General features: G+C 43.7%; 1 protein-coding gene across 2 annotated transcripts in view; it reads left to right on the top strand.

Moving 5' to 3' along the window:
• Positions 1 to 26,651, top strand: part of MYO16 (myosin XVI) — a 926,147-nt gene that overhangs the window by 704,211 nt on the left and 195,285 nt on the right. For both annotated transcript variants that reach the window (XM_075336677.1, XM_075336676.1), the window contains exons 25-27: positions 6,920 to 7,092; positions 12,837 to 12,917; positions 13,049 to 13,254. In XM_075336677.1, the coding sequence (XP_075192792.1) occupies positions 6,920 to 7,092; positions 12,837 to 12,917; positions 13,049 to 13,254 (460 nt within the window). The remainder of the gene's footprint in view (positions 1 to 6,919; positions 7,093 to 12,836; positions 12,918 to 13,048; positions 13,255 to 26,651) is intronic.

Genomic DNA, 26,651 nt, shown 5'->3' with positions numbered 1-26,651 from the left:
GGAGCGCTCTGATGTGGTTACTCTGAGACATCAAGACTTTCTTGATGCTCTTAAGGCGGTATTCATGGGTCCGCAGGTTACCCATGATGCGGCCCTGAGACTGTTAGATCTATCTCAGGGTTCGTTATCCACTAGTTCTTATGCCATTGCTTTTAGAACTCTGGTGGCAGAACTAGATTGGCCAGAGAAGGTGTTGATTCCTATCTTCTGGAGAGGGTTGGCAGGCTATGTCAAGGATGCCCTTGCTACTCGTGAGGTCCCTGCTTCTCTGGAGGACTTGATCACAGTAGCAACGAGGATCGATGTACGCCATAAGGAACGTAGACTCGAGGTCTCTTCCTCACGCCCTAAGCATCGGGCTATTCCAGTTGTTGAGGGTCCACTACCATCTTCCTCAGCATCTGAAACATCTCCCACTCCTATGGAGTTAGGTCATACGTTCTCCAGACTACGCAAGTCTGGTCCTCCTATATGTTACGTATGTCGTCAGGCTGGGCACTATGCCAACAAGTGTCCTAGTCGTCAGGGAAACTCCCTGGCCTAGTAACCATTAGAGGGGGGTTACTAGAGACGTCTTCTGCACCCTCTAAGTGTTGTATCCCAGGTCAGCTCTCGTTATCTGAGAATACATGGCCTATTATGGCTTTTGTGGATTCCGGAGCTGACGGGATTTTTGTGTCCTCAGGATTTGTAAAGGGACACAATATTCCCTCTATCATGTTAGAGGCGCCTATTCCTGTCCGTGTTGTTAATGGAACTATGTTGTCTGACTCCATTACATTGAGGACAGTTCCCTTGCGCCTTTCCCTGTCTCAGGGTCACATAGAGGAGATTTCTTTTCTTGTTTTGCCTGAGGGTATAGACGACGTCCTTCTGGGTCTTCCATGGCTTCGTACTCATGCTCCTCACATTGACTGGGAGTCTGACAGCATTATTAGTTGGGGTTCGAAATGTCAGTCCCGATGTCTTCCCTTACCACCTAAGGTCGTTGCGGTTGCATCAACTGATCTCTCTCCCATACCTACACCCTATTTGGATTTCGCTGACGTGTTCTCCAAACAGGGTGCTGAGGTTCTTCCACCCCATAGGCCGTATGACTGTGCCATAGACCTTATCCCAGGTTCGGTTCCACCTAAAGGCAGGGTTTACCCCCTGTCGATACCTGAGTCGGAGGCCATGTCGACCTATATAAGAGAGAGCTTAGAGAAGGGGTTCATTCGTAAGTCTGTCTCTCCCGCGGGAGCTGGGTTTTTCTTTGTTCGGAAGAAAGAGGGTGATTTGCGTCCCTGCATAGATTACAGGGGTCTCAACGCAATCACAATAAAGAACAAATATCCATTACCTTTATTTTCGGAGCTCTTTGACAGACTGAGAGGAGCTCAAGTTTTTACGAAGTTGGATCTGCGGGGTGCGTATAACTTGGTACGAATTCGAAAGGGTGACGAATGGAAGACCGCTTTTAACACCCGAGACGGTCACTATGAATACCTCGTCATGCCTTTTGGGTTATGTAATGCACCCGCAGTATTTCAGGACTTCGTAAACGATGTGTTCAGGGATTTACTGTTATCCTCAGTAGTGGTGTATCTAGACGACATCCTGATTTTTTCTCCTGATCTGGAGACTCATCGTCAGGATGTCGTTCGTGTCCTTTCCCGTTTAAGGGAGCACTCATTGTTTGCTAAACTCGAGAAATGTGTATTCGAGCAGTCCTCATTGCCTTTTTTGGGTTACATTATCTCACAAGAGGGTCTGGCTATGGATCCTGCGAAGCTCTCTGCTGTCCTGCAATGGTCCGAACCTCATTCCTTGAAGGCGGTGCAACGCTTCTTAGGATTCATAAATTATTACAGGCAGTTCATACCCCATTTTTCTACTTTGGTGGCCCCTTTGGTGGCCTTGACTAAGAAAGGTGCTAATCCCAAAGCCTGGTCTACTGAGACATCTCAGGCTTTTGAGGCAGTAAAAAGACACTTTTCAACTGCTCCCGTTCTTCAAAGACCCGATGAGAGTAAGCCCTTCCTCTTAGAGGTTGATGCCTCTTCAGTGGGTGCTGGTGCGGTCTTGTATCAAAAGAACGGTGCAGGTAGAAAAAGGCCGTGTTTCTTCTTTGCTAAAACCTTTTCACCGGCAGAGAGAAACTATACCATTGGGGATAGGGAACTGCTCGCCTTGAGATTAGCCTTGGAGGAGTGGCGTCACTTGCTGGAAGGAGCGAAACATCCTTTCCAGGTCTATACAGACCATAAGAATCTGACGTACTTACAAACCGCTCAGCGTCTGAACCCTCGCCAAGCCCGCTGGTCCTTGTTTTTCTCCCGCTTTCACTTCTCCATCAACTATTTGTCTGGGAGTAAGAATAACAAGGCAGACGCCCTGTCTCGCTCTATGCTTTCTACCCAGGAAGAGATTGACGAACCTCGTCTTATCCTTCCCTCCAGGGTTTTTCATACGCTCTCCCCTGTGACGTTAGACCAAATCCCACCGGGCAAGACCTTTGTTCCGCCTGATCGACAGAATGATATACTGTCATGGGCCCACACCTCAAAGGTGGGTGGGCATTTTGGTATTAGGCGGACACGAGAGTTACTGGAGAGGTGGTATTGGTGGCCACACTTAGCCAGCCATGTCAAGAGATATGTCGGTTCCTGCTACTCGTGTGCTCGCAACCGTCCATTACGGCAGAGACCGGCTGGGCTCTTGCATCCTTTACCAGTGCCAGATAGACCATGGGAGGTGGTAGGCATGGACTTTGTGGGTGATCTTCCATGTTCACAGGGACATAGATTTGTGTGGGTCATTACGGACCATTTCTCCCGGATGGTTCATCTCGTACCGTTATCGAGAATCCCATCTTCCAGGGTACTAGCCAAACTATTCCTCAAGCATGTCTTTAGGCTTCACGGGATGCCAGATCGTATCATTTGTGATAGAGGCCCGCAATTTACTTCCCGTTTCTGGCGAGATCTTTGTAGCCTTCTGCAAATTGAGTTGAATCTCTCTTCGGCATACCATCCGGAGACTAATGGTTTGGTTGAACGTACCAATCAATCTATGATTATATACCTTCGACACTTTGTTGCTGAGAACCACGATAACTGGTCCTCCCTCCTACCCTGGGCAGAATTTGCCCTTAACAATTCGCTGGCTGAGGCCACTGGGCAGACACCGTTCGTACTCAATAATGGGCAACACCCTAGGGTACCGGTACCATTTCCCGCTGCTGCACCTCCTCCTCTTGTGGCCGACTGGGCAACTAATGCCAGAGAGGTTTGGGATCGGACTCAAGAGTCGATCCAAGCAGCTAAGGACCGTATGAAGACGGTGTCCGATCGGTTTCGTCGCCCGGCTCCTGTCTTTTCTCCAGGGGACTTTGTGTGGCTCTCTGCAAAACACGTGAGACTTAGAGTGAGCTCTGTCAAATTTGCTCCTCGCTTCCTTGGTCCTTATGAGGTTCTTCGACAGGTAAATCCTGTAGTCTATCAATTGAAGTTACCTGTCCATCTTAGGATTCATGACAAATTCCATGTCTCACTGCTAAAGCCGGCTATTTTACCTCACGCTCATGAAGTGCACTCTCCTGCCTCTGATTCCTCTCGCTCTAGCTATGAGGTACGAGCCATAGTTGGTTCTAAGATGGTTAGAGGGCGCAGGTTCTTCTTGATAGATTGGGAGGGCTATGGCCCGGAACATCGCTCTTGGGAGCCTGAGGAGGCTGTCCATGCTCCCGACTTAGTTGCCGATTACCTGCGTCGCCGGGAGGGGGGCCCTTGAGGGGGAGGTACTGTTACGGTTGCTGCGAGCACTAGAGACTATGTACAGATTTCTTGCTACTGCACATGTGCGAGCGCTGGAGACTAAGTCCAGATTTCTTGCTACTGCACATGTGCGAGCGCTGGAGACTAAGTCCAGATTTCTTGCTACTGCACATGTGCGAGCGCTGGAGACTAAGTCCAGATTTCTTGCTACTGCACATGTGCGAGCGCCGGAGACTAAGTCCAGATTTCTTGCTACTGCACATGTGCGAGCGCCGGAGACTAAGTCCAATCTTGGAGCCATTGCACATGTGCGGGTGACATCATTGCTGACACGAGGTCACATGTCTCTGACACCTTCTATGCCGATTGGTCGCTGGTCATGTGCTTGTGACGTCTTGCTCGGTGATAGGCCAGCATGACGTCACTCCTGTCGTTCTGGCAGCGGATTGGCTCTGGTGTCCTCCATCTTGGATGAGGCACAGAGTCTATATAAGACCCTGACACACGCCGCATGGTGCTCAGTCCTCTTGGTTCATGCATATGAGTAGACGCTCTGTGCGCGTTCCTCTAGGCATTCCTCTGTCTATGCTAGGTGAGCGCTACCGGCAGGGTAGCGTTCTTATACCTTACAGCTTCGGCTGCTGGCCGTATCCTTACCTCTTAGGGGAGCGGACATAGGCAGGTGCCTGAGGCACATGGTCTGGCTGGGCCTTGTGATTCTACTCGTAGGTGGACGTTGCCGCTAGGGTAACGTTCCTTATACTGCGTCTGGCAGTTGTTCGTATCCTCGCACACTAGGGGAGCGAACAGAGGTAGGAGCTTTGTGCGGCTTACGCTGCTGTTCGTCTCTTTTGCACCACTAGAAGAGCGGACCTAGGCAGGTGCCATATCTAGGGGTTCGTGTCCTCGCACACTAGTGGAGCGAACGCAGGTAGGAGCTTTGTGCGGCTTACGCTGCTGTTCGTCTCTTTTGCACCACTAGAAGAGCGGACCTAGGTAGGTGCCATTTCGCACACATTGCCTTTGTCTCTGTGATTATTAACAGAGATCATTCCACACACCCTCCAAGTAAGGGAGGAATTGCTTTACTTACTTATTATATCCTTCTGTGAGTTAACAGAGGTATTGCACTCTGCCATAGTCTGCAGCAAAGTCTTTGCACGGTGGACCCTGACTGTCTGATACTCCTTTCGGTTATTATCAGACAGCCCCCCGTAACAGTCCCCTTCTTATACTAATGGTCCATGTTCTTGTGTCTTACTCAAACTCTTTTAAATACAAAAAAAATAAATTTGTCTTACTACCTGTCCATGCTCCCTTGACAAGCAACGGCATCTTCTTACTCCATAACCACATAAGGAAGGTAGATAGCTCATGACAATCACTATACCTAATAGCTATTGCAGCGCAGGAACTTGGTAACTCTCGGTGCTGTAATGCACTTCAGCTGAATGTATGTCCTCGAGCTCACATTCAGCTGAAAATGGCACTGTCATCAGTGAGCCCCTTAATGCACAGGCCCATTCATGGTCGTACTTGCTGGGACCCCGATCGTTACGCCACTGCTGACTTATCTTTTCAAATGGGTTAGTTAGGCAACCTCCTTCATTCACAGCTCTGATAACGTGCATTGACAGGAAGCTCTCTCCTGTATCGAGCACAAGCTGAAAGTAATTGGCACCCTTGAAATTGTTTCAGAATATTATTGTAATTACACATGATTTATTATGCACATGTTTATTTCCTTTGTTTGTACTGGAACAACATAGAAAAAAAAAGCTAAAATTGTTGGCACCCTCAACTTATTATTTAGTTGCACAACCTTTGGAATAAATAACTGCAATCAATCGCATCATATAACCATCAACAAGTTTCTTACACCTCTCAACTGGAATATTGGACCACTCTTCTTTTGCAAACTGCTCCAGGTCTCTCATATTAGAAGGGTTCTTCCTCCAAACAGCATTTTTAAGCTCTCTCCACAGGAGTTGTATGGAAGTTAGATCCGGATTCATCGATTGTCACTTCAGAACTCTTCAGCACTTAGTTTCCCTCCACTTGTGGGTGCTGTGACGCTACTCTCAACTCAAGAGCTAGCCATGAGGTTGGGTAGCTGAGGTCAGTTACCAAGAGGGTTCGTAATACCTAAAAGGAGAAAGACAAAGCCGCTGTCAGGTCATGGTCCAAGGTTAGAATTCTAAGAAGGTAGTGGATCAAGGCAAAGGGTCTAGGCAAACGGGTAGTAAGAAGGAAGGTTAGAGGTTCTGTGTTTTTTTTGGAAGGAGGAATTAAACGTGTCTATGTTAAACCATGTAATTGCAATAGTTTTCAAGGGTGACAACATATATGAAATTGTGATATTTTGCTCTATCAGGGCTGTATTACTGTTCAGGTTTCTCATTCTTATATGTTTTAGTAGTGTAACAGAAAATATAATAATAATAATAATAATAATAATAATAAAATGAAAACTTTTTTGAATTACATTTATTGTGTCCCATGGGAACTGTATCTGTAAAATCAGATTGGATATCAAATATATAACATGCTAGGAATATCGGTGTTATATTTATTGATCTGGAAATCTGCCCTCCAGAGCTTTGAATGCTGATAAGAATAATGATTATGATCTGTGATAGTGAGAAAAATTACTGCTCATACTAATGCTTGCTTTACTTATCTGAACCTCGATTTACTCTATTATATATTCATCATTCAACTAGGAAAGTATTAATCAATGAATTCTATCTTAGAACATTCAGTTATTGAAGCTCTGTCAGTATTATTCATATGTGAAAAACACCGGATTTGATAAGAAATGATATAGTGTGTATCTTAGGATACATAGAAGAGTTCCACATTCAAACAGTAAAATACAGAAAAATGTACAAATAAACAAAAATAAAATATAGCTAATTATTATGATTAATGCTGAACGATACCAGGTTTTACACCAATAAACCATGCTGTATGATAATGATAATATTTTCTATGCATTTTAATGCCAAATAAAATGAAATAAAATAATCAAATGTGATATATATAATGTATCAATTAGTTGAACGATCTTAAACACATTGAGAGTGCAGATAACTATATTATAGAACAGTTCAGACTCTACTTCTTTGATCATATTGTAATTGTCATAAATGTTTTTATAGCAAGTGAAAATGTGATAATCAACCAGATGTTCCAGTCTAAACTGACACAAACTGGATCCCTTGTACCACCATATCCGCCACTTAAACTTAGAGGACCCAAAGCAGCCTTACTTTTAAAAAAAACATCAACCACTTCAAATGGTGAGACCAAAAGAATCTTGGAACTCAGCAAGGTAAGATACATTACAGGTAAACGCAAATGACCCTTCACTAGTTTTGGATCATCGTTAACATACTTAGCATGATAATTAGGGATGATCAAATACCTCAAATATTTGGCAACGCCCGTATTCGCCGAATAGGTCGCCGCTATTCAACTATTTGCGAATATTCGATGCGCAATGTAAGTGTATGGGAAACCCGAATAGTTGCCGAATAGCAACTATTCGGGCTTCCCATCGACTTACATTGCGCATCAAATATTCGCATAGCGGAGACCTATTTGTCGGATATTCGTGAAGCTGAATTTACCGAATATTTGAGATATTCGATCATCCCTAATAATAATCCAATGTATCTAGCCAAAAATGCATTGCATTCTGTAAACTGTATTTTAATTTTGGACCTGCGGACACTAAAGGTGTATAGAAAGTGGGGGAAAAATATTTCCTACATAATGAGTACATTATGGTATAGAATAATTGTATGCTGTTTTAAGCAAGTGTGGCCAAAACAGTCATAAATATTACATTTGTTTTCTTTTTAAAATGTATATCATTATTCTGTTTTGCTGTTGTGTATTATACAGCGTAAAACAGAATATGTCCAGTTTATATGGAGTATATCAACACATAGTTCTGAACTGTAGAGATTTTTGAATGGTGATCAACAGGAAAAAAAATATTTATCCATGAAAATAATCCTTTTTTAGGATGGCAATGATTCTAACATTCTCTATGTATATAGCATGGACAACAGAGCAATATGCAGTTGTTTACAGCCAACTCTTTTAGTCTAATATTAAAGGATTATTCCCATCTTCAATATCCTATCCCAATATGTAGTAGTGTAGTAGGTGTAATAATAATATTATCAAATACCTCCCATTAGAAATGTAGTATAGTTCTCCTGATATAGCTATGTCTCTTACCTCATGTGCAGGGCATTACAGTTAGGTATCTATTGTTACGGCTACTCGTATAGTGACAGTTAGTTGCTCATGGTCGTAAATATGGATACTTAAGCTGCAATACCCTGCACATGAGAGGTAAGAGACATGGCTATAAATAGGATAAATAGGGGGGAAATGCTCAACCCTTTCAATCATTAGTAACAGAAACCAATAATAGACAGTATTATCCTTTTAGTCTTGATGACACTGATTTGCTTCAGACGATTACCTGTCAGGTAGTGCACAATGTCAGACTGATTAGTACATTCTAAGGCCCCCTTCACACGTCCGTGAAAAAACACGCATGTGTGTTACGTCCATTTTTCGGGTCCGTTTTCCGTTTGTGTGTCCTTTTTTTTGTGTCCGTGTGCCATCTGTGGGAATGCCGTATGCTAGCCGTGTGTGCGTGTTGATTGTCCGTTTATGCGTGAGAGAAATAACGGACATGTGTATGTGTTGTCCGTGTGAATTTATGCGTGTTTGTGATGCACAATGTCGTAGATACATACCCGCAGACAGAGTCGCGCGTAGAGAATGAACTGGGGTGAACTTCACCCGACTTCATTGTCATACCGCGGCTCTGTCTGTGTCGCGTCCTGATTAGCGGTCACCCGTGAAGGACTCACCGGTGACCGCTAATCACCAGAGTGACTGAATGGAGTACCCCTCTCTCATACTTACTGTTCCCCGATCTCCGGCGCGGCGCTGCACTGCTGTTATAAAATTTCCGGCGGCTTTTCCTCTTTTGAAGGAAAACTCACCTCACTCACCTCACCTCACCTCACTCACCTACTCACCTCATTTGCTCCGTGGAGCTGACAGGAGCGGCGGTGTATTCTGCAGCTCCTGTCACCTCCATGTAGCAGAGCTGGAAGCGACGCTGGAACTCCGTGGATTACGCCGGATATGGAGGGCTTTATCGGGCTGAATAAAGTGGTGAATGAGGGTATGTGTTGGTGTTTTTTATTTCAAATAAAGGATTTCTTCAGGTGTGTGTGTATTTATTTACTGGAACTTACAGATTAATCATGGAAGGTATCTCGGGGAGACGCCTGACATGATTAATCTAGGACTTATTGGCAGCTATGGGCTGCCATTAACTCCTTATTACCCTGATTTGCCAACGCACCAGGGCAAATCGGGAAGAGCTGGGTACTGTCCCAGAACAGTTGCATCTAATGTATGCGGCAATTCTGGGCGTCTGCTGGCTGATATTGTTAGGCTGGGGGGCTCCCCATAACGTGGGGCTCCCCATCCTGAGAATACCAGCCTGCAGCCGTATGGCTTTATCTGGCTGGTATTAAAATTGGGGGGACCGCACGCCGTTTTTTTTTTAATTATTTATTTATTTATTTCTCTGCTCCATAGTGACACACCCACCGGTGGCTGTGATTGGTTGCAGTTACACAGCTGTCACTCAGCGTGTGGGCGTGTCTCACTGCAACCAATCATATTTGCCGGTGGGCGTGGAAAGCAGGGAATACGAGATTGATTAATGAGCGGCCGGCTTTTTCAAAAGAGGAAAAGCCGCCGGAGCTTTTATAACAGCTGTGCAGTGCCGCGCCGGGGATCGGGGAACGGTAAGTATGAGAGAGGGGGGGGAACTGACCGACAGACAGCGAGAGGGACAGATAAGACAGAGAGACCAACTGACAGACATAGAGAGAGACCGACCGATGGACTGAGGGAGAGAACGAAACAGAAAAAGAAACAAGACCGACATCACATGAAATAAGCACAAAACGTAAAGGGAGCAAACAGAGATGCGTCCGTGTCACTCGGACGTGCGCACAGACTTATTGACTTTCATTGGGTCCGTGCTGCATGTTGCGTGCTGAAAACGGACATGCTTCCGTGCAAAACGGAGACACAAACGTAGCACGCACACGGACCCTAATGAAAAACGCACATGTGTCCTCAAACATTAAATAACATTGGTGCACGTTTGGCCGTGTCTCCGGTATATACGGAAACGGACCAAACACGCACGTGTATCACGGATGTGTGAAGGGGGCCTAAGAGAAATGTGGGATCTCACATAGGCTATCAAGAAGGCATTCTGTCTGGCAGATGAACATGATCAAGCAGATTGCACTCAACTTCCTCTCCTGCCCTGTACTGGCCATGTAGAAATAGAGAACTGTGCAGCTATTAGAAGTTGGACTAATTTTCGTAATGATGATGTTGTGCTTTATAAACACTCTGCCTAGTGATTGAAAGGGTTGTCCGCTTTCAGAAAACATTTGTCCCCAGCTGCAGTTTGCTTTACTCACCATCGGCAGGTCTGGGATGGCTCTCCATAGAAGATTTCTGACATCTTTCTGATGTGTAGCCACCCTTAGTCATAGTGAATATTAAAAATACAAAACTGGAAACAATGTATTAATCTTATCAGCCTATCCACTGCGATAAAATCAAGATGATGACTATTGGAAGCACATACAGTATGTAACAAACATTGCACTACCCAAAAATCACTAACGGGCAACATGCACACATTGAGTATTTGGTGAGTTTTTTACCTCAGTATTCTAAATACTAGGCTAAATCCAGGATTGGGTAAAAAAAATACAGCACAGGTGACATGTTTGTATTATACTTTTCCTCTGATTGTTCCACTCTTGATTTTGACTTTCAAATACTAAGGTAAAAACTGACCAAATACTCAGCAAGTGAACGTGGCCTAAGACCTCATTTACGTTATCAAACATTGCACCACTCAAAAATCACTATAAGCTAATGTTCACGTGTGGAGTATTTGGCAAGTTGCTTTTTTTTTATCTTCGATGTGTTTTTTTGCCAGAAGATGCATATTTGGTGAATGAATTTGGTGTTGAAATTTCAGTGCCAAATCTGCATCTCAACTCTGTTCACCTTAGGTGAGATCACGAAGTTCAATCAGTTCACCTCAGTTACTGTGGGAACCTCCAGCTGTGACTGCAAATAAACTCAGTGACCTCACCGCTGACATCACAGCTTCAGCTTAATCTGTGGCTGCCTTAAGCCCAGGTAGGCAGTCATGTTCTGTAATATGCCCGTGTGCTACAACTTCAAGATCTTGGGATTGTCGTGGGAGCTGGGTGTTTGGTGGGTTATTAAGTGGAGAAAGAAGGGTTTTTTTGTATTTTATTTCAAATAAAGGATTTTTTGGGTGTTTGTGTTTATTTCTTTTCATTGACAGGATTAGTAATGGAGAAGTTTCATAGACCCTACCCATTGCTAATCTAGTGCTTAGTGGCAGCTGTGAGCTGTCATTAGCTCCTTATATTACCCTGAGTACCACCGCACTAGGTCAATTGGGAAGAGCCTACTAATGGATGCAACAATCCTGGGTGGCTGCTATTTTTAGGCTGGGGGCCTCAATAACCATGGGTCTCTCCAGCCTGAGAATACAAGCCCCCAGCTGTCGGCTTTTATCTTAGCTGGGTATCAAAATTAGGGGATCACACACCATTTTTTTTAATTATTTGTTTAAATAATGAAATAAAGCCACATTGGGTCCCTCTTATTTAGATGTGAAGCTAAGATAAGCACATAGCTGAGGCTGCAGCCCGTAGCTGTAGGCTTTATTTGCACTGGGTATCACAATATACTGGGGACTATACGCCATATTTTCATTTATTTATTTATTTATATTTACACCACTATAGGGATGCAGACAATGTGTGTGATTCCAACCAGTCAGACGCTGTCACACAGGGTGGGGTGCGGTATAACTGCAACCAATCACAGATACCAGCACTGACGGTGGGTGGTAGTGAATAGTAGTGTTACAGCCATGGGTAAGGTTGGTAAGTATAACGGTCCTGTTTTATTTCTTATTTTCTTTTTCCTTTTTTTTATTTCTATAATTATTCAGGAAGCTGAACCCGAACAGTTACACTGAGTTCCCTGAGAAGTCCTTGTTCAGGGTCCATGTACGGACACTAGGTATCCGGTACGGACCCCAAACTTCACAGTTCGCGTTTGGTTCGCCCATCACTAGTAGTAAGCCCTCGTCTTTTCATGATCATGTCAACTTTGTGGCAATCATTCATGGAGATGAGCAGATATAAAGAGGGAACTCTGTCTGTACGAACAGAGCCACAGAGCTTAGTGATTGGCTGCAGTGCTGTCAACATGATGTTAGTGCCATACGAATGCCAGACTGGGAGCAGTGATGGAGGCTTAGGTGATGGTAAGTAAACACAGGTTTGCTGTTTTATATGAAACTGCAGCTAGAGACAAAGATTTCCTGAAAGAGGACAACTCCTTTAAGGAAGTGTTCAGGGTGATCTGGCACTGCTTCACCAGTCTAACTATAGGACGCTGGGACATTTTAACAACATTTTTCTTGCTAAAAAATGCTCTGACATATATAATAGTTTAATACATCGGTGATAAACTATGTAGAATGTATGATTTTGGATTTTTTTAATAATTTTTTGGCAATTTTTGAAAGGTAAAATAAATGTTGATCATGTTTAGGAGAACTGCTGGGCTGTATGTCTGTTCTCTTTTTAGCCAAATTTTTCTGAGCACAAAGATAAGGAAATATTCTAAATTCTTTCACTCTTTTGCAGAGATTTGATGACTTTTTTTTTATTTTTTTACCTAAAATGGCGTATGGTATAGCAAATCTCTGAAATGTAGTGTACAAAGGGCCTTCTTTCCTACTTTATCGGAGGTTACCTTTTGATAAGACACTTGACCTTTACTGCTGTAATGTTCCTAATTAAAATTAAATTATCTATTGGAGTTAAATCCTAATTCATTACAATGTATTTGTTTTGTCTTTTTTTTCTTTACTGTTTTTTCCCTCTCTAGTTGATTAAAAAGAAAGGGTCGTATTCATTTCTCCAAAAGCTGGATAGAGGAGGGCCAACCACTGTGACTATACAACTCAGGGTTGGTATATTATGTTAAGAAATCTTTATATTGTTTGGAGGTCAGACCGGAATATGTGTATTGAGGGGGGGTTTTTGTATAAAACAGCTGATTTGTGGTGAACAAGTCCTCTCTGTTTGACTCTCATACAGAAAACTCTCACAGAGCTGATTGGAAAGATACAAGCCAGCACATTACATCTTATGCACTGTATCAAGCCTAACAACTCTCAGCTTGCTGAAACTTTTGATAATTTTTATGTATCTGCTCAACTGCAATATATTGGTGTTCTGGAGATGGTGAAAATAATACGACATGGTTACCCCATACGCCTGGCATTCCCTGACTTCTTGTCAAGGTAGGTCTAAAGGTCAGTTATTTTAGCAAATAGTAGTTTTGCATTTTGACAATAATTGTCCAGACAATTGTACAAGTAGTTTAGGATTGAAGAAGCATCTACACAGCATACAAAGAAAACATGCATGCATCTCTCCAAGTCAACACAATGAAATCTGTGATGAAAGTAGCTATTTTGAACCTCGAGATTTCATCAATTTTTTTTTTTTTTGCGTCACCAAATTTTAAAAGTCAGAACATTTTTTTTTTAAATGTATCAGGGACATAACTGTAGAGGGTTTATTTTTGGTATTATTCTTGTATTTTCTATCGGAATAACTTTTCGGGTGCATAATGTATTGGAAAAGTTAAATTGACCTTTTTTTTTTCAGGGTGTGGTACAGAAAAAAAACAGCAATCTCATCATTGTTTTATGACTTCAGTTTTAAAGCGCTATATGTGTTGTGTTATCAATAGAGTTGAGCGAGTTTCAAAATATTCGTATTCGCGATACTCGTAACAAGTACTGTGTAATACTATAGTACAATGCAAGTCAATGGGATATGCGAGTAATTTTATGCTGGACTTCAGCAGAAAATTACTCACATTTCCCAATCAGCAGACAATTACTCGCATTTCCCAACGATTATGTGAGTATTACACAGTACTCATTACGAGTATCACGAATACAAATATTTTGAAACTTTCTCAACTCTAGTTATCATTTCCCCCATTTCCTTGAGATGGCTGGATTGTCATTGTAAATAAGCACTTGTACCTTGCCCCTCCCCCCCATCTCATTGTACATTGTAAGCTCTCACGAGCAGGGTTGCCTTTTTTTTCCCTTTAAATATTGTATCTTCTATAATTGTTACTTGTTTGTATATGTTTATGTACAGTTAGGTCCAAAAATATTTGGACAGTGACACAATTTTCGCGAGTTGGGCTCTGCATTCCACCACATTGGATTTGAAATGAAACCTCTACAACAGAATTCAAGTGCAGATTGTAACGCTTAATTTGAAGGTTTGAACAAAAATATCTGATAGAAATTGTAGGAATTGTACACATTTCTTTACAAACACTCCACATTTTAGGAGGTCAAAAGTAATTGGACAAATAAACCAAACCCAAACAAAATATTTTTATTTTCAATATTTTGTTGCGAATCCTTTGGAGGCAATCACTGCCTTAAGTCTGGAACCCATAGACATCACCAAACGCTGGGTTTCCTCCTTCTTAATGCTTTGCCAGGCCTTTACAGCCGCAGCCTTCAGGTCTTGCTTGTTTGTGGGTCTTTCCGTCTTAAGTCTGGATTTGAGCAAGTGAAATGCATGCTCAATTTGGTTAAGATCTGGTGATTGACTTGGCCATTGCAGAATGTTCTACTTTTTTGCACTCATGAACTCCTGGGTAGCTTTGGCTGTATGATTGGGGTCATTGTCCATCTGTACTATGAAGCGCCGTCCGATCAACTTTGCGGCATTTGGCTGAATCTGGGCTGAAAGTATATCCCGGTACACTTCAGAATTCATCCGGCTACTCTTGTCTGCTGTTATGTCATCAATAAACACAAGTGACCCAGTGCCATTGAAAGCCATGCATGCCCATGCCATCACGTTGCCTCCACCATGTTTTACAGAGGATGTGGTGTGCCTTGGATCATGTGCCGTTCCCTTTCTTCTCCAAACTTTTTTCTTCCCATCATTCTGGTACAGGTTGATCTTGGTCTCATCTGTCCATAGAATACTTTTCCAGAACTGAGCTGGCTTCATGAGGTGTTTTTCAGCAAATTTAACTCTGGCCTGTCTATTTTTGGAATTGATGAATGGTTTGCATTTAGATGTGAACCCTTTGTATTTACTTTCATGGAGTCTTCTCTTTACTGTTGACTTAGAGACAGATACACCTACTTCACTGAGAGTGTTCTGGACTTCAGTTGATGTTGTGAATGGGTTCTTCTTCACCAAAGAAAGCATGCGGCGATCATCCACCACTGTTGTCATCCGTGGACGCCCAGGCCTTTTTGAGTTCCCAAGCTCACCAGTCAATTCCTTTTTTCTCAGAATGTACCCGACTGTTGATTTTGCTACTCCAAGCATGTCTGATATCTCTCTGATGGATTTTTTCTTTTTTTTCAGCCTCAGGATGTTCTGCTTCACCTCAATTGAGAGTTCCTTAGACCGCATGTTGTCTGGTCACAGCAACAGCTTCCAAATGCAAAACCACACACCTGTAATCAACCCCAGACCTTTTAACTACTTCATTGATTACAGGTTAACGAGGGAGACGCCTTCAGAGTTAATTGCAGCCCTTAGAGTCCCTTGTCCAATTACTTTTGGTCCCTTGAAAAAGAGGAGGCTATGCATTACAGAGCTATGATTCCTAAACCCTTTCTCCGATTTGGATGTGAAAACTCTCATATTGCAGCTGGGAGTGTGCACTTTCAGCCCATATCATATATATAATTGTATTTCTGAACATGTTTTTGTAAACAGCTAAAATAACAAAACTTGTGTCACTGTCCAAATATTTCTGGACCTAACTGTATATGATATGTATATGTATATGAGCCTACTGATTTGTAAAGCGCTGCGGAATATGTTGGCGCTATAGAAATAAAGATTATTATTATTATTATTATCATTAGTGATGAGTGAGCACTACCATGCTCAAGTGCTCAGTACTCGTAACAAGCATTTTGATGCTCAGATGGGTTTGACTTGTGTACCGAGTATAATGGAAGTCTATTCGGAGCTCAAGAATTTTTACAGAAAATCTGTAAAAATGCTAGACTTCCACATAGACTTCCATTATACATGGTTAATGAGTCAAGCCCATGTGAGCGTCAAAATGCTTGTTATGAGTACCGAGCACTTGATTATAGTAGTGCTCGCTCATTACTTGTAACATGGCACTTCTTTGTGGTGACTTCCTCATAGAATCCTCTCCAAACATGATGGTTTCATGTCAAAAGGCTGCAAAGGACATTATGGAAAAAATATGCTTAAAAAACCTCTTCAAGCTCCGCTCAGGAAATGTTTTAGCCAAAAACAAGACACCTGAAAGCCCAATACACAGAAGAAAGAGGGCTCCTGTGCAAGAATGATATATGGACCCCTCTTTCTGTCTGTGACAGGACCTGCCTGTTGATTGTTGATTTCAAGGAGAAGATAGACTCCCTTACCTCTTGTGCCCCTGTGAGACTGCACACATTGCAACAGTGATATGTTGTCCTTTAACCAAACCCCATCCTCTTCTTCCTTCCCATACCCCACCTCCACCTACCAACAAAAAAAGGAGCATCTCCTGATATGAATTCATCTTTAAAATCTCATCTCATTTTTCAGCCTCCAAAAACTTTGTGTGAAACTAACCAAAGAAACAGGAGCTTGCAATTGATTAGCTCAGCTTAATGTTGTCCTCTGTGTACCTTGATTGTTGGTGACATTACCTGAGTGGTGGGATTGTAGTAATTTGGTAAATTTTCTGCTAATGTAAAACAGGAATTTAGCACCCATGAGGTTTATATTCCGCACCTCTCAAATCTTACGGGTATTTATATTTCCCTTTAATTATATTATTTTAGTGGAAACTTTTCTTCTGTACATCAGCTGTATAGTGATGCTCATTAAAAAGCATGCTACCAAGAGTAAGCTGAGTGAACGCTGCTCCCCCTCAATATAGGGATAACATAATAACTAGTGATTGGCGAGTGTGCTCAGCCCTGCTTGTTACTCGATAGAGCAATAGGGTGCTTGATTGAGTAACGAGCAGTGATGAGCATCGCATGGTGCTTGAGTGCTCAGGGTACAGTGTAGTAGCTTCTCTCAATGAGTGGAGCTGCCTCACTAAAGACAGGATTTTCCCAAGCTGGGTGGAGAGACTCCTTCATCAGTTGGACTCTTGGGCTCCCGGGTTAGTTCCCTATCTCTCTCTATCTCTCACATTTGGCTGCTTCTGCTCTGCTACATCTGACTTTCTTACTGATATGTAGCAGAGCTGAGATGGTCAGAGATGTTACATCAGATGTGGGAGGGTAGATTGACAGGGCAGTGTGACAGGTTAGAGCAGAGTAATAGAGCAGAGTGGCAAGGCAAAGTTACATGACAGAGTGAAAAGGCAATATGACGGAAAAGTAAAGTGCAGGGTCAAAGCAGAGTGGCAGGGCAGACAGATGGTCAGACAGAGCAGAGACAGATCTGGCATCTCAGACTGTCTCTGCTCTGCTACATCTGACAGTCTCAGCTCTACTACATCTGAGTGAGACAGCCTGATGTTGCTGAGCAAAGACTGATGAAGCGACCATGACTGTCTCTGTCCTGCTTCATCTGACCGTCTTAGCTCTCCTACATCTGAGTGAGATGGTATGATGTAGCGGAAAAGAGATGGTCAGAGACACTCTATCAGTCTTTGCTCTGCAACATCTGGCTGTCTTAGATGAAGAAGAGTAGAGACGGTAAGAGACGCCACATGAGATGATCATCTCTGCTTTGCAGAGCAATGACAGATGTACTGTCTCACTCAGATGTAGCAGAGCTGAGATGTTAAATGAAGCAGAGCAGAGACTGATATAGCTTCTCTAACCATTTGTTCTTTCGTACATCTGACCATCTCTGCTATGCTACATCTGAGTGAGATGGCCAGATGTAGCAGAGCAGAGACAGATCTAGGTAATGATAATGATAGTATAATGTTGGGTCTATATAATGTAATGTAACGTAGTTACTATATGGCAGTGTTATTCTGGATCTATACAATGCAAGCTCATTACTATATGGCAGTATTATGCTGGGTCTGTACAATGCAATTTTTTACTATAAGTCGGTATTATGCTGTGTCTATACGATGCAATGCAATGTGGTTACTATATGGCAGTATTATGCTGGGTCTATACAATGCAATGTAATGTGGTTACTATGTGGCGGTATTATGCAGGGTCTATACAATGCAATATGGTTATTATATATTGATATTAAGCTGGGTTTATACAATGCAATCTCGTTACTTTCTGGCGTTATTATGATGGGTCTATACAATGTAATATGGTTACTATATTGTAGTAAGAGGCACAGAGTATTTCAGGTAAACAGTAAACTGATGTTGCAGTAGGACAAAGGTGGAGTATTACACTGTGAATGATGCAAGGCCCCCTGATAGCACAGAGGATTTCAGGATCAGAATGCTGGAATACTATGATAAGTCACAAGCTGGAAAGTGCAGGTTCCACGCACAGCACAGAGTATTTAAGCGGTATGATAATCTTCTGGCTGGTCACAGACTATTACACAGTGGAAAGAGAATTATATTTTAGCAGAGAGAGAGATTACAGTAGGTCACAAGCTGAAAAGTGCAAGTTCCAGCCACAGCACAGAGTATTTAAGCGGTATGATAATCTTGTGGCTGGTCACAGACTATTACACAGTGGAAAGAGAATTATATTTTAGCAGAGAGAGAGATTACAGTAGGTCACAAGCTGAAAAGTGCAAGTTCCAGCCACAGCACAGAGTATTTCGCCAACTGAATTTTGAGAGATTGCATTAGGTCACAAACTTAAAGGGCAGGTTTCAGCCACAGCACAGAGTATTTCAGGGGTATGATATTCTTGTGGCTGGTCACGGATTATTGTATCCTGAAATACTCTCTGCTGCAGCTGGAACCTGCACTTCCCAGCTTGTGCCCTACTGCAATTTGGCAACATTCATTTGCTGAAACACTCTGTGCTGTGGCTGGAACTTGCACTTTTCAGCTTGTGACCTACTGTAATCTCTCTCTCTCTCTGGAAAAATGCTTGTGTTTCCCATTGATTTCCTTATACTCATTACTTAAGACAAGCACTCAAGCATTACAAATTGCTTGTCTCGAGTAACAAGCAACTGAGCATTTTAGTGTTTACCCATCACTAATAATAACATAAGTTCTTAGTTTAGCATCAGAAGTAGCGATGTGTGAACCAGAAAAAAATAGAATTCACCTGTTCATGCGCTTCTTTCCAGACAATTTGATTGACAGGGGGAATATACTCTGCAAATTTAATGTCACTTATTATGTTCTGGAGTCTTTCCATACCCAGGAGTGTAATAAATTTAATTTGTAAAAAATATAAAAAAATCCCCATATTCAACTCTGGGCCACATTGCATCTTTGAATTGGCAGTGGCCAAGGCTCTTAGGTGTGCTAAGCCAATTAGGGTTCTATGCATACATCCGTGGTGACGTTACACATTCAGCAACCAAGGCCCAGGAACTTCACTGCTGCCGATGTTGATCCAAAGATCCACCATTGTACTGCATCCACTGTAGGGATGCTACTCGTTTTCAGACGGCTGGGTAGAGCTTAAACAGACAAAAAGTCTCTTGGTGAAAGCAGGAGGTTTTATTAAAATGCATATAATTTCTAGGTAAAACCTAACAAGTAGCCTTTCTTTGACTTAACAACAACAGAAAATAAACACAATCCACACAGATGTACGGGGTCACATGTTTACAAAGTTCCCCACAGAGACCTGAACAGGATTAGAGATGAGCGAACCGGTCCCGGTTCGGCTCGAGGTCGGTTCGCCGAACGGAGGTCCCGTTCGAGTTCGGCTCGTCGAACGTTCGACGAACCGAAATTGAACTGCATAGGAAACAATGGCAGGCAATCACAAACACAGTAAAACACCTAGAAAACACCCTCAAAGGTGTCCAAAAGGTGACAAACAACTCAAACACATGGGAAAGTGACAAGGACATATACTCATGCGAAAACAAAACAGCTGGACAAGGAAAAAGAGGAGGACACACAGATATAGGCATGGCACGCCATTCTAAAATCATGTAAAACACCGCAAAGTGACTCCAAGCGTAGTCTCCATTTTTTTCCAAAAATTGGGCCCCACACACACTCACCCATTCAGTGGCAGCAGTTGGGCCCCAGTTGTACACTTCACAGCTAGATTTGCATCAAGCACATTCAAAAATACGCCATTCTTATCCGTCCCCAGGATGACACCGGGGTAGGTAGATAAAGTCTTTGCTGACCCATGACTTGTTCATCTTGGCTTCTTTTAAAAACAATGTAAGCAAGGGTTACTCCAAGCGGAGTCTCCCTTTTTTCCAAAAATTGGGCCACACAGACACCCACCCCATCAGTGGCAGCACTTGGGCCCTAGTTGCAAACAGGATGTTCTGATTTGCATCAAGCACATTCAAAAATACGCCATTCTTATCCGTCCCCAGGATGACACCGGGGTAGGTAGCAAAGTCTTTCCTGATCCCAGCTCTGTTCATCTTGGCTTCTTTTAAAAACAATGTGAGCAAGGGTTACTCCAAGCGGAGTCTCCCTTTTTTTCCAAAAATTGTGCCCCACACACACCCACCCATTCAGTGGCAGCACTTGTGCCCTAGTTGTACACTTCACAGCTAGATTTGCATCAAGCACATTCAAAAATACGCCATTCTTATCCGTCCCCAGGATGACACCGGGGTAGGTAGCAAAGTCTTTCCTGATCCCAGCTCTGTTCATCTTGGCTTCTTTTAAAAACACAGCAAGCAAGGGTTACTCCAAGCGGAGTCTCCCTTTTTTCCAAAAATTGGGCCACACAGACACCCACCCCATCAGTGGCAGCACTTGGGCCCTAGTTGCAAACAGGATGTTTTGATTTGCATCAAGCACATTCAAAAATACGCCATTCTTATCCGTCCCCAGGATGACACCGGGGTAGGTAGCAAAGTCTTTCCTGATCCCAGCTCTGTTCATCTTGGCTTCTTTTAAAAACACAGCAAGCAAGGGTTACTCCAAGCGGAGTCTCCCTTTTTTCCAAAAATTGGGCCACACAGACACCCACCCCATCAGTGGCAGCACTTGGGCCCTAGTTGCAAACAGGATGTTTTGATTTGCATCAAGCACATTCAAAAATACGCCATTCTTATCCGTCCCCAGGATGACACCGGGGTAGGTAGCAAAGTCTTTCCTGATCCCAGCTCTGTTCATCTTGGCTTCTTTTAAAAACAATGTAAGCAAGGGTTACTCCAAGCGGAGTCTCCCTTTTTTCCAAAAATTGGGCCACACAGACACCCACCCCATCAGTGGCAGCACTTGTGCCCTAGTTGTACACTTCACAGCTAGATTTGCATCAAGCACATTCAAAAATACGCCATTCTTATCCGTCGCCAGGATGACACCGGGGTAGGTAGCAAAGTCTTTCCTGATCCCAGCTCTGTTCATCTTGGCTTCTTTTAAAAACACAGCAAGCAAGGGTTACTCCAAGCGGAGTCTCCCTTTTTTCCAAAAATTGGGCCACACAGACACCCACCCCATCAGTGGCAGCACTTGGGCCCTAGTTGCAAACAGGATGTTTTGATTTGCATCAAGCACATTCAAAAATACGCCATTCTTATCCGTCCCCAGGATGACACCGGGGTAGGTAGCAAAGTCTTTCCTGATCCCAGCTCTGTTCATCTTGGCTTCTTTTAAAAACAATGTAAGCAAGGGTTACTCCAAGCGGAGTCTCCCTTTTTTTCCAAAAATTGTGCCCCACACACACCCACCCATTCAGTGGCAGCACTTGTGCCCTAGTTGTACACTTCACAGCTAGATTTGCATCAAGCACATTCAAAAATACGCCATTCTTATCCGTCCCCAGGATGACACCGGGGTAGGTAGCAAAGTCTTTCCTGATCCCAGCTCTGTTCATCTTGGCTTCTTTTAAAAACACAGCAAGCAAGGGTTACTCCAAGCGGAGTCTCCCTTTTTTCCAAAAATTGGGCCACACAGACACCCACCCCATCAGTGGCAGCACTTGGGCCCTAGTTGCAAACAGGATGTTTTGATTTGCATCAAGCACATTCAAAAATACGCCATTCTTATCCGTCCCCAGGATGACACCGGGGTAGGTAGCAAAGTCTTTCCTGATCCCAGCTCTGTTCATCTTGGCTTCTTTTAAAAACAATGTAAGCAAGGGTTACTCCAAGCGGAGTCTCCCTTTTTTTCCAAAAATTGTGCCCCACACACACCCACCCATTCAGTGGCAGCACTTGTGCCCTAGTTGTACACTTCACAGCTAGATTTGCATCAAGCACATTCAAAAATACGCCATTCTTATCCGTCCCCAGGATGGCACCGGGGTAGGTAGCAAAGTCTTTCCTGATCCCAGCTCTGTTCATCTTGGCTTCTTTTAAAAGCACAGCAAGCAAGGGTTACTCCAAGCGGAGTCTCCCTTTTTTCCAAAAATTGGGCCACACAGACACCCACCCCATCAGTGGCAGCACTTGGGCCCTAGTTGCAAACAGGATGTTTTGATTTGCATCAAGCACATTCAAAAATACGCCATTCTTATCCGTCCCCAGGATGACACCGGGGTAGGTAGCAAAGTCTTTCCTGATCCCAGCTCTGTTCATCTTGGCTTCTTTTAAAAACAATGTAAGCAAGGGTTACTCCAAGCGGAGTCTCCCTTTTTTTCCAAAAATTGTGCCCCACACACACCCAACCATTCAGTGGCAGCACTTGTGCCCTAGTTGTACACTTCACAGCTAGATTTGCATCAAGCACATTCAAAAATACGCCATTCTTATCCGTCCCCAGGATGACACCGGGGTAGGTAGCAAAGTCTTTCCTGATCCCAGCTCTGTTCATCTTGGCTTCTTTTAAAAACACAGCAAGCAAGGGTTACTCCAAGCGGAGTCTCCCTTTTTTTCCAAAAATTGGGCCACACAGACACCCACCCCATCAGTGGCAGCACTTGGGCCCTAGTTGCAAACAGGATGTTTTGATTTGCATCAAGCACATTCAAAAATACGCCATTCTTATCCGTCCCCAGGATGACACCGGGGTAGGTAGCAAAGTCTTTCCTGATCCCAGCTCTGTTCATCTTGGCTTCTTTTAAAAACAATGTAAGCAAGGGTTACTCCAAGCGGAGTCTCCCTTTTTTCCAAAAATTGGGCCACACAGACACCCACCCCATCAGTGGCAGCACTTGTGCCCTAGTTGTACACTTCACAGCTAGATTTGCATCAAGCACATTGAAAAATACGCCATTCTTATCCGTCCCCAGGATGACACCGGGGTAGGTAGCAAAGTCTTTCCTGATCCCAGCTCTGTTCATCTTGGCTTCTTTTAAAAACACAGCAAGCAAGGGTTACTCCAAGCGGAGTCTCCCTTTTTTCCAAAAATTGGGCCACACAGACACCCACCCCATCAGTGGCAGCACTTGGGCCCTAGTTGCAAACAGGATGTTTTGATTTGCATCAAGCACATTCAAAAATACGCCATTCTTATCCGTCCCCAGGATGACACCGGGGTAGGTAGCAAAGTCTTTCCTGATCCCAGCTCTGTTCATCTTGGCTTCTTTTAAAAACAATGTAAGCAAGGGTTACTCCAAGCGGAGTCTCCCTTTTTTTCCAAAAATTGTGCCCCACACACACCCACCCATTCAGTGGCAGCACTTGTGCCCTACTTGTACACTTCACAGCTAGATTTGCATCAAGCACATTCAAAAATACGCCATTCTTATCCGTCCCCAGGATGACACCGGGGTAGGTAGCAAAGTCTTTCCTGATCCCAGCTCTGTTCATCTTGGCTTCTTTTAAAAACACAGCAAGCAAGGGTTACTCCAAGCGGAGTCTCCCTTTTTTCCAAAAATTGGGCCACACAGACACCCACCCCATCAGTGGCAGCACTTGGGCCCTAGTTGCAAACAGGATGTTTTGATTTGCATCAAGCACATTCAAAAATACGCCATTCTTATCCGTCCCCAGGATGACACCGGGGTAGGTAGCAAAGTCTTTCCTGATCCCAGCTCTGTTCATCTTGGCTTCTTTTAAAAACAATGTAAGCAAGGGTTACTCCAAGCGGAGTCTCCCTTTTTTTCCAAAAATTGTGCCCCACACACACCCACCCATTCAGTGGCAGCACTTGTGCCCTAGTTGTACACTTCACAGCTAGATTTGCATCAAGCACATTCAAAAATACGCCATTCTTATCCGTCCCCAGGATGACACCGGGGTAGGTAGCAAAGTCTTTCCTGATCCCAGCTCTGTTCATCTTGGCTTCTTTTAAAAACACAGCAAGCAAGGGTTACTCCAAGCGGAGTCTCCCTTTTTTCCAAAAATTGGGCCACACAGACACCCACCCCATCAGAGGCAGCACTTGGGCCCTAGTTGCAAACAGGATGTTTTGATTTGCATCAAGCACATTCAAAAATACGCCATTCTTATCCGTCCCCAGGATGACACCGGGGTAGGTAGATAAAGTCTTTGCTGACCCATGACTTGTTCATCTTGGCTTCTTTTAAAAACAATGTAAGCAAGGGTTACTCCAAGCGGAGTCTCCTTTTTTTTCCAAAAATTGTGCCCTACACACACCCACCCATTCAGTGGCAGCACTTGTGCCCTAGTTGTACACTTCACAGCTAGATTTGCATCAAGCACATTCAAAAATACGCCATTCTTATCCGTCCCCAGGATGACACCGGGGTAGGTAGCAAAGTCTTTCCTGATCCCAGCTCTGTTCATCTTGGCTTCTTTTAAAAACACAGCAAGCAAGGGTTACTCCAAGCGGAGTCTCCCTTTTTTCCAAAAATTGGGCCACACAGACACCCACCCCATCAGTGGCAGCACTTGGGCCCTAGTTGCAAACAGGATGTTTTGATTTGCATCAAGCACATTCAAAAATACGCCATTCTTATCCGTCCCCAGGATGACACCGGGGTAGGTAGATAAAGTCTTTGCTGACCCATGACTTGTTCATCTTGGCTTCTTTTAAAAACAATGTAAGCAAGGGTTACTCCAAGCGGAGTCTCCCTTTTTTTCCAAAAATTGTGCCCCACACACACCCACCCATTCAGTGGCAGCACTTGTGCCCTAGTTGTACACTTCACAGCTAGATTTGCATCAAGCACATTCAAAATCAACAAGCATTTACTCTCCCCAGGATGACACAGGGGTAGTAAATTCCTTCTGGATCCATGACTTGTTCATTTTGATGAACGTCAGTCTGTCCACATTGTCACTGGAGCAAGTGGTGGAAATTCCTTTCCTGATCCAGCAACACGTCCGAGATAGATGTGAATTAAAAATTCATTTTATTGAAAAATTGTTAAAACACCAATCATCAGAATGACATCCAAAAAATGTTTTCTTTAAAAAGAAAGCGTCTTACGCGTTTCTGGCCATTGTGGCCCTTAGTCATAGACATTGACATTGTCTATGACTGAGGGCCACAATGGCCAGAAACGCGTAAGACGCTTTCTTTTTAAAGAAAACATTTTTTGGATGTCATTCTGATGATTGGTGTTTTAACAATTTTTCAATAAAATGAATTTTTAATTCACATCTATCTCGGACGTGTTGCTGGATCAGGAAAGGAATTTCCACCACTTGCTGCTTTATATTCCTGAACACGGAATTCATATCCCTGCACCGTTCTGGGTCCTGGAGCCAGGTGAAATAATACTACGGGTGAGCTGAAAAAAACTTTCCTTTCTTACCACATTGTCACTGGACAGACGCGTGCGCTTATCTGTCAGCACACACCCAGCAGCACTGAATACACGTTCAGAGACAACGCTGGCAGCTGGACACGACAAAATCTCCAAGGCGTAAGTTGAGAGCTCTGGCCATTTTTCTAGGTTTGAAGCCCAAAAGGAGCAAGGCTCCAGTTGCAAAGTCATGGCATCGATGTTCATTTGGAGATACTCCTGTATCATCCTCTCCAGCCGTTGAGTATGTGTCAGACTTGTTGTCTCTGGTGGCCTTGCAAAAGAGGGTCTAAAAAAATTATGAAAAGATTCCATAAAATTGCTGTTACCAGCACCAGATACGGTCCTACTGGTACGGGTAGACTGTTGAAGATGACGAGACCGTCCCATGTTTGTCAAGTTACAACTGGGAGATTCCCTCCCTGCACCTGCACGGTTGTTTGGTGGAAAAGCCGAGCTAAGATCGAGTAACAGCTTCTGCTGATACTCCTGCATACGTGCGTCCCTTTCTATGGCTGGAATTATGTCACAAAATTTGGACTTGTACCGGGGATCTAATAGTGTGGCAATCCAGTAGTCATCATCACTTCTAATTTTGACAATACGACTGTCATGTTGGAGGTAGTGCAACAAAAAGGCACTCATGTGTCTTGCGCAGCCATGCGGACCAAGTCCACGCTGTGTTTGTGGCATAGAGGTGCTACCCGTTCTTTCTTCCTCTGACATCTCCCCCCAACCTCTTTCAACTGAAATTTGACCAAGGTCTCCCTCATCCGCTGAGTCTTCCATGTCCATGGACAGTTCGTCCTCCATTTCTTCATGTTCTCCTGCACCTTGCTCAACATTTCGCCTGCTACTATGCGCCCTTGTCGATCCCTGTTCCCCATGGTCCCATGCCTGCTGCGTTGGTGATGATGAACGTCTGGACCTTGGTGATGTTGTTGTCCCTTGCGCATATGAAT

Source organism: Anomaloglossus baeobatrachus, chromosome 2, assembly GCF_048569485.1.
Source record: "Anomaloglossus baeobatrachus isolate aAnoBae1 chromosome 2, aAnoBae1.hap1, whole genome shotgun sequence".
NCBI classification, from domain to species: domain Eukaryota; kingdom Metazoa; phylum Chordata; class Amphibia; order Anura; family Aromobatidae; genus Anomaloglossus; species Anomaloglossus baeobatrachus.
This window is presented reverse-complemented; position numbering and strand designations above follow the sequence as displayed.